General features: G+C 35.0%; 1 protein-coding gene across 2 annotated transcripts; it reads left to right on the top strand.

Moving 5' to 3' along the window:
• Positions 1–5,865: 5,865 nt before the first annotated feature.
• On the top strand, positions 5,866–8,580 carry LOC104592833 (11-beta-hydroxysteroid dehydrogenase A-like). 2 transcript variants are annotated; one of them, XR_734480.3, is made up of 7 exons: positions 5,866–6,177; positions 6,297–6,489; positions 6,624–6,709; positions 6,819–6,950; positions 7,100–7,264; positions 7,406–7,752; positions 8,251–8,580. XR_734480.3 is itself a non-coding variant. In XM_010252342.3 (6 exons), exons 1-6 carry the CDS (start codon positions 5,995–5,997, stop codon positions 7,694–7,696), a joined length of 1,050 nt encoding a protein of 349 aa, XP_010250644.1. In that variant the 5' UTR covers positions 5,866–5,994; the 3' UTR covers positions 7,697–7,948. The 2 variants fall into 2 exon arrangements, 1 of the variants encoding a protein (XP_010250644.1); XM_010252342.3 differs by lacking the exon at positions 8,251–8,580 and having other exon boundaries at positions 7,406–7,948.
• The last annotated feature ends 926 nt before the right edge of the window (positions 8,581–9,506 follow it).

Below are 9,506 nucleotides of genomic sequence, written 5' to 3'. Positions count from 1 at the left end.
GAAAAGAAATACAAGTACGTGGACTAAGCTATTTAACAAAATTTCAAATCGGGCAATCTGACTTGGAGTACTAATTTTCTCTGCCCTGCAATCATCATGGGCAGAGAAGCCAAGGAGCTAAGCCTTGACTCTAAGACATTGCGCCAGAGAAGCAAAAGAGCTGCGCCTTGACAAAAGCCCAATTAAGATGGACAATGCGGAAGTTATTGTGGTTGTGGGCAAAACTCAAAGATTCAATGGGACAGCCGAAGGCATTCAATTTAGCCATACGAAATACAGTTGGGTTGGTGAAAGGGAGCGTTAGGGTGGTTGGTACCTGAAGATTAGGAATGCTATCTTATTTATTGAATTAGGCAGACATAAATGAATGCATATGGGACAAAGTGTTGGTATTGGATTAAAATTCTAATTTAAATTTTAGTTTTTTTTTTTAATATTTTATTTCAATGATCAAAGTATTGGTATTGGGTATCATATATAACAGTTTAGACAATGATACAAATACATATATCTATACTATATATAAAAGTGGGAATGCGATGTGAAACCTTTTCGACTAAAATTACTCTTTACTTCTTTGTTTGATCCCTTCTTATTAAGTCTTATACTTAAATTATTAACTCCCATTTTCTCTTGTTAAATTCTATATTTAAGTTATTTTTTACTAATAAATACTACTAATTAGATCTATGTCAATATTTTTAACAACATAAACCCATATATTTTAAAACTGACTCAAAAACAAAATCATTATTTGTCCAAGTGGTGGCTAAGAAATTCAACCATCCGAATAAATTGATTAACCTATGAAATCATAGTTAGGTAATAAAATTTTTAAAATAGGAATAAATATAGAAAATTACAAAAATGTAGAAAAAATTAGACACATGTACGATATTTTTATTAATCAAATTAAAAGAATAAGTGTAATAAACAATAATTATTTTTATTTTTATTGATAATGAAAATGAAATACATAATTTAGAACTGAAAAAAAATGAAATTATTTTATTATTTTGCAAAAATCAATAGTTTAAATTTTGGGTCAAATGTGTTAATATTTAATGTCATAAATAAATAATAAAAATTAATAAAATATAAAAATACAAAAATGAAAAAATACATAAGTAAGTGTTCCATATCAAAATTATTTCTACACACAGAAATACCATAAAAAAACATAGAAAAAATTGAACACATCTATAATCATATATTTACACTACTATTAGAAATATGGATAATATTGTGGACCTTTCTTTTGAATAAAATACTCATTTGTGGATTTAGTCCCTATTTAATTGTGACATTTAAATTGTAAATTGAACTACTACTATTCACATCATTCATCTCTATTTAAACCTTACATTTTTTTTGATAAATGAACAAAAAAAGATACACCAAAAAGACAAAACATTACAAAAAAAAGAATCTAGCGAAGTAGGTAGGCCTATTAATGATACTTGAAATTTTACAACTTGATCCAATTATCACATATTTGGATGATATGTTTATGTAATTATATTTCGATTTTGCAATTTGCATTTGATTAATAATAAAATAAAAAATAAAAAATACATATTCATAAAAAATTGTGGATACATTAAATTTCTTAAACTACCCTTATGGTTTAGCTAATTGACTAACTCTACCCTTACTGTTTGAAAATTGACTAAGTGTACCCTTACTGTTTCTAACAATTGATTAACTGTACCCTTAACCGTTAAATATGGACGAAAAAGGTAAAATGCCCATTATACCCCTATGCAAAATTACATTTTTATCCATGTCTTTAACTTTAACTCAATCCCTCTTAGACAGGTTGCCATCGCCATCATCATCGTCACCGACGGCGGTCGCTACAAATACCGAATGGCAGAGGTCCGCCGGAGGTCGGTGAGATTTTTTCTCCTCTATTATTCATTCAAAGTCATTTCTTCCTCTGTATCCGACTCCTCATCCGATGCGACCAAACTCTCTCGCACTCCGTTAATGCCACAGTTCTCAATTGCGTTTTCACAATCCCGTGGTGACAAAATCCCATAAACATCCAATCTCGGCCGTTCCCGACAATTTTCCTGTGGTATGGAAACTCCAACAGCAAACTTAAACCGCTAGATCTCCATCCTCTGGCGCCATTGTTTCGCTTTTACTGACAACTCCACACTTATTAGTACTTTGTAAATGCATAGATACAAATAAAAGGTATGCATAGAAATATTTGGATACACTAGGGAAATGCACACAAATCACATAACTATATTAATAATACTAAATCTAAAACTGAATTATCAATGGATAAAGTATAAATACATGAAAATGCACAGTTTAATAGGTTATATGAAGAGAAACATTATAATCAATAATACTGGAACTTTAGAACATGTGTACATCATATAGGAATTATCACTATTTCAATTTTTATAATTATAATTTTTAATTTTTATTAAAATTTTGGGAAACTTTATTTACTTACTATTTATATATAAATAGAAAATCTATTTTTTCAAATAATAAATATATTTTTATTTTAAGCATTTATTTTATATGTAAAATAAAACATATAAATCATTGAAGATAGATACAATAAATTATTTTTTTATATTTTTTAGTTTTAATTAATTTTTTGGAAAAAAATAAATTTTAAACTATTTATTTCATTTTTTATAATTATAATTTCCATTTTTATTAAATTTAATTAACAATCCAAAAGTGGTACCCCATAGACGAAGTATGATATTGATACTTTTGATCTTACTTTACTGTTGTTTTATACTTTAAGGTAAATTTGCAATCCATAAAAAAGTGTCAACAAGGAATAGAGTCCACAAACTTTTACTTGTTTTTTGCTTTTTATTTAAAAAAATTGAGTAAGAAAAGTAACTGAAAGTAGTGAAGGCCAGGGATGATGATGAGAAAGAAGATACAAAAGAAAGGGTAAATGGGGAAATAAAGTATGTCTTTAATTCTACTGGCGTTTATGAAAAAACACCGCCACATTAATGCCATATAGGCATTGGCGTTTATTGCATATGAAGCAAAATGAAACGACTGTTTGGTTTCACCGTTAATCAAATAAACGGTAAAAAACTGAAACATTTTGGTTTTTGTGCATGGGGCATTTGGGGAAACGCCAAATTCTTGTTTTCCCCAACGCCCCAGCGTTTTTTTAAACCAAATGTTGATGTGTCAAATTCTAACGGGTATTAATCTGAGGTGGAGAATAAAAAATGTTTAAAGTGAATCCCAATCAAACAACAAAAACAGAAAATGTTTAAAGTGAAAAAGTATAAATAAACGTTTAAAGTGAAAAATCACAAATAAATGACCACCCATAAACGTAAACAAAACCAAACACCCTCTAAATAAATGGTGTCTGTACTGTACTATGGAAGAGGCAAAATAGATGGCATGGTGGCAATGTCCAGGTGGGAGAGATTAATCCGTTAGTTTAAAAGGCCACTTTCGATGGCCTTATTTGGCTTAAGTTGATACATCATTTCGAGCATGAATTCAAAGGTGACTTTGAATTAGACTTTAAGTCGCAATGACTAATTTCATTAAGAATGCTCAGAATCTCAAATACAATCCCTGAGAGTACAATCAGCAATAGTAGACAAAAAAAATGAAAAGCTAAACCCAAACCAAATTACTGATAAAGAAACAAACCCTGAGCCCCAGGAGAAGTTCTTATAAATACTCTGCAAACAGCGCAAAAAGATGGAAACGCCAATAAAGGAGGACCGACCTCTAACAGAGTCAAAACTCAACAAAGAACTCCCGAAAAACGAGGATACACATAAAAAGGATAGCCAAAGTCACCCCCTTCCATGGCAATCACAACTAAAAAACATCAGACTTGATAGGTGAAATGGAGAATGCCAATCATTGTCTCACCAGGCTTGGAGGTAACAGACATCTTGCAAATGTAAACTCCATCCCATAGGAAAGTTTTATTAAAATAGTTGGCAAACCATCCCCAGGCACGAGACAAGAAAAAGGCAGTCCCTTCCAAAGTTTAAAATCATCCATAAGTGCCACATCCCCACTAAGTGATGGTGGTCCGAAAAAAGTGCCAAAATGGGCTCCTCTGATAACTGAAAGGCTGGACAATGTTGGAGATTAAACGGAAAAGATTGGGCTGCATCGGAAAAATTTATGCCAGAACAAAGAATATTCCTCCTCGCCGAAGAACAATTCTCTGGAATACACCACACCAGAATGCATCCCATGGAAGAAGATACTCCCAAAAATAATGTCATCAGTAAAAGCATCCACATATATCTCCCTAGAACAAATGTCACCGTACAGGTCGATGTTAGTAACGACAACATCTTCAACCTTTTTGAAATCAAAGCCATTGAAGAACAATTGGTAGAGGAAGAACCACTTCTCAGAACAAAGACGGAGCCATCGTATCCAATCCATGCATGAAGAAACCAATGGAAAAATACAACAATCAACTAACAAAAGAAACACACCAAAAAAAAACTCCACCATATCCATCAAAAACCTGTTGTAATAGAGGAAAAAAATGCATTTGTGGGAGGAAGACTTGCATCAAGCGACAAGAGGGATACTCGCATCAGGCGATGCGAGAGGGAGACCCCTCCCAGACAGGGATGGAAGAGTTATAGAAGTTACAATTATATATATTTTTGTTTGTCTCAATAAATAATTTATTTAGGTAAATACATTTATCAGGGCAAATGTTTCTTGGGAAATACTTATTCAGATAAAAATATTATCCATCTTCTTTTATGTCCTACATAAAGGTGTATAATGACCAATTTATCCAAAAAATGGCATTATTGAATATCATGGATTAGTGATTTTTTGGCATGCGTGGGCAAGTAATTTGTCCAAATCTGTTGAGAGTATTACTTTTTCAGGTAAATGAACTATTCTAGAATCATTTTTTTCTACAAGACCCATTAGTACAAAAAAAATGAAGATACATGAGTTTATTTCTTTTCTGTGGAACCTATCAACTTATTTGCCTCTACTTCTTAGAAAACCAAAACGACTATAGGATAGATTGTTTTTTTTATTGGTAATCATCATAGGGTAGATTGTTGAAGTATGTATGGGCATTAATTCGCTAAATGTTTGTATTTGATTTTTTTATAAAATTGAGAAAAACAATTTCATTTATTAATATTTAAGCACCATTAGACACCACAGTGAATAAATGGTTACCCGTTTAGGCGTGCACATAAATCAAGACTTACTTTTGTAAGTCTTTGTATACATAATGGAAAAAAATGCTGAAATAACGTCTATATGACAGCGTTTATTCAATAAATACACGATTCCAAACACTGTTCATTGGACACCCATATGACAGCGTTTATTCATTAAGCGCATATATGACAGCCTTTATCCTCCCCTTAACTTTTTGACTAATGGTCTAAGTTTCAACCCTCATCCAAAGGATATGAGAGGTCACCGTAATTCTCCACGTGTAGAACGTATATGCATGGGCGTGGTAACACAAACAAATCCGTTGGATGTCAATTTCTAAGTTGTTTGATTTTATTTAATCCACCTACACTATTATTCGAGTTTAGTGTCATTAAAGCTTTCAACTAACGACCACGTAATCAGTTTCAATTATCGGATTTAGGGAAAAAAACCAAGCATTTAATAGCGTGTTTTAAAGGACTCCTGCGTAAAAATTTCAGGGAGCTAAGCTAAATTTTTTTTCTTTTTAGGTTCAGTTTAGGAGTATAAATATAAATATATACAAAATAATATAAATTACAACAGTTTCTACATATTTATATTTAATGGTGACTTAAACAAAACAACAGATACAGGAGACAAGGTTTTGCACTCTACATGTTTGTATTTGAGACTTATTAATCGTGGCTGTTGCAACCTTTTGTGGATACTCTCCTATATATATATATATATATATATATATGCAGTGCATGGAGCTGGAGCTCTGAGCACATTTAAAAGTTTCTTTCTCTCGTGTATGTTGTTCAGGTAGCCATGGATACGATCCACAAGTTATTGAACTTTGTGGCTCCTCCTTTGGCTCTTGTCGCTCTATGTCTCACCTTACCCTTGTTATACATATGCAAGATTATTAGTTACATCCTAAGATCCATCTCTACCGAAGACTTGACCGGAAAAGTAGTTATCATCACCGGCGCTTCTTCTGGCATCGGCGAGGTTCATGCCAATAATCCTGATTGATTTGTTAGCAACCCATTATTCCTGTCTGCATTTTGGCTTTTTATTGCATTGAATATTCTAACTATATATGCTTGGTCTAAATATTGATTAAACAGCACTTAGCTTATGAGTACGGGAGGAGAGGAGCCCGTCTGGTCCTGGTTGCCAGAAGGGAGAACAGCCTTAGGGAAGTTGCGAAGAAAGCCGGACAACTCGGCTCCCCGGATGTTTTAGTTGTTCGAGCAGACGTTTCCAAGGTCGAGGACTGTAAGCGTTTTATTCAAGAAGCAGTGAACCACTTCGGACGAAGTAAGTGCTAACATTATATATATTAGAAGTTGAGAAGAAGAAGAAGAAGAAGAAGAATATAAACTTAATAGTCCTTCATGTGATTGTTAATGATATGTAACCCTTGGAGGTTCTTGCTAATTAATGACTTGCAGTCGATCATCTGATTTGTAATGCTGGGATCACTTGCGCCTGCATATTCGAAGACGCATTGGATGTTACCAATTTTAGAACTGTGATGGTAATATTAATTCCATTGTCCGCCCATCAACAATATAACTAGTGCTTGCTCATTGCTCATATAACATGTCTTTAATCCAAGGGGTTTGGTGCCTTTGGTTTGTCTACAGGATATTAATTTCTGGGGTTCCATTTATTCAACCTATTTCGCAATTCCTCACCTCAGAAAGAGCAAAGGAAAGATCATCGTGATTTCTTCGTCAGCTGGGTCGTTTGTCTCACCAATGATGAGCTTGTATGGTGTAAGGAGATTCAAACACAGATCCTCACTCAGTCCTCGTCCCCGTCAAATCCAGCTTGTTTATGTTTCTTTCCATGATTAATAATTAATTGTTTTTCTACTCTTTGGCAACTCAGTAGTTGTTCTATATATGTTTTGATGCCTTTTCAGGCCAGCAAAGCAGCAATGATAAACTTCTATGAGACACTGAGAGTGGAATTAGGACAGGAAGTTAAAGTGACGCTGGTAACTCCTGGATTTGTAGAATCAGAGATGACCCAAGGAAAACACCTTTCCAAAGGAGGTTCTCTCGAAGTAGATGCGGAACTGAGAGATGTAAGATGTTCTTGAAACTAGTATTTGTGTTTGTTAAAACAACAGTTTGTGCTTATTAACCGGCCGGTTGAGTTATTTTAATATAACCAATAAACTAGCAGTATTCAGATAGGGTTGTTGGGCATGTATGAATATATGTAGGTTGCAATCGGAGCAGTTCCAGTTCTGAGTGTAAGTGAATGCACAAAATCAATAGTGAATGGAGCATGTCGGGGAGACAGATACGTGACGGAGCCATCGTGGTTTGGACTGTTGTTCGTCTTCCAATTCTGCTGCCCGGAGCTGGTCGAATGGTTTTGTCGCATGCTCTACGGGACCAAACCAGGCGCCTCCAACAGGGAAACTCTTAGCAGGAAGCTCTTAGATGTTGTGGGAGCCAAGAAGTTCTTTTATCCATCTTCCATTCATTCATCTCAGATTAAGAAAGACTGAGGCCCCGTTTGGTTCGTGGGAATAAATGTGGTGGTCATTGTTTTGTCTTGTGTACGGTAAATTAATATCATCATAGACTAGCCTAGCATGACAATCTCGCGCGGTCACATTGAGTCATTAAACCTTTTATTTTTTTGTTTACTTTTTTGAATCATGTTATTTATGTTGCAACTGTACCAAAACCTATTTTTACCTTTATATCTTCTACCTACCTCGAAGATATACAGTATAACTATTTTTTGTTGTTTTATATATTACATAGTTTACATTAAAGGAAATTAAATCAGGCCAGCTGACCATGCCACGGCCCACGGGGAACCTGTGGACTGTGGTTTCACGGGTTTGACCCTGCACCTCCTCCTTTGGAGGTTTTATAGTGATGGATACACCAATATTAATATTTCCGACAAATGGACCTAACTATATACAACTGTATTGCATGTACAATTTTGCCCTAACCAATCTGAAATGAACAGGCCAATATTTTATACACATGTACATGACAGCTTTCAAAGCTGTTCTATTTAATAATACATCATTATCATTATTTGTAGGTGTCAGCAGTTCAACCCTCAACTTGGTTAGGGGTGGTTGATAGAGAGACCTTACCTGGAATCCAATGCCCTTGTGTGAAGTCGGGATCCTTTGCAAAGATGTTCTCAATGTGTGTGTGCCAAATTCATACAGAGAGATGTTCTCAATGTGTGTCAAAATTCCCATGTTTACTTACTGCAGAGTGTATTCAGAGCTTTTGTTTGCAGAGAATCCCGTGGCCCTCTTGTGTGGTACTGTGGCCTCTTTATTTTCCATTTGAAAAAAGTTGATTATGAGTTGAGGGCACATTCTTTCTATATATGAAAATTAAGGTTGGTTATTCGTGGGAAGGGTCTGTTGCTTATGACGAGCTAATGCTCCATAATTCCATATTCATGGGCGTACGCATATTTTATTCCAAAATCAATTATCCATGTGGCAACTCTGAAATGACTTATATACAAGTTTTTGGATTATTTTAATTTGTGATTCCAACTTACTTCTGTAGTAGATTTATATTGTGAATTAAGTGGAATAGTGAGTGATATATGACTATATATGCAGAAATGTTGTGACAGTCCTTGATACCATTATTGGGTCCTGTCGCCTCACATCCATTATTACGGTCCAACCGAACAATTAAGCGCTGAGAAAACCATAGCATGGGTGGGATGTTTCCACTGACTTGTGCCCCCAAAACGTTCCACACCATTAAAAGACGCCGCCGCGTGTCCTCCTACACGCATGCGCCTCAACCTCGTGCGGAGTTAATGGGACGAAAAAGTAAGTTTCCCTTAACGCCATCTTCATTCCATGGTTAAACTCAAATCAGTGAATTTAGAGTGGAGTATTGCAGGAGGAAGAGATAACATATTCGAGAATATCTTCCGGCGATTCTTCCCTTCTGCGTTTTTCTATTGTATAAAAAAGTTAAAAAACTGAAAAGAAAAAATATTTGAGTATCTGAAATGAGAGGGATGGAGAGTTCTGGTGTATCTGCCGGAATGATCATCGGGGTCAGATTTTTCAGCAAGATCCGGCGGGGGACTATTTTGGGGATAGGACAGTCTGAGTTTCGTAACCAGAGGGTTGGAACATTCATTTAACTCTGCATGGGTGTGAGAGGACACGCGGCCTCTTCTGATAGTGTGGGACTATTTTGGGGGGCAAGTCGTTGGAGGACAGATTCGAACCCGTTGGGGGACCACTTCCAAAACAGCACATTTAATTTAGGCAATTGGGAGTTCAGATGGATGGGACAACTCGGCTATTGGCA

Source organism: Nelumbo nucifera, chromosome 3, assembly GCF_055504915.1.
Source record: "Nelumbo nucifera cultivar China Antique chromosome 3, China Antique-T2T, whole genome shotgun sequence".
NCBI lineage: Eukaryota > Viridiplantae > Streptophyta > Magnoliopsida > Proteales > Nelumbonaceae > Nelumbo > Nelumbo nucifera.
This window is presented reverse-complemented; position numbering and strand designations above follow the sequence as displayed.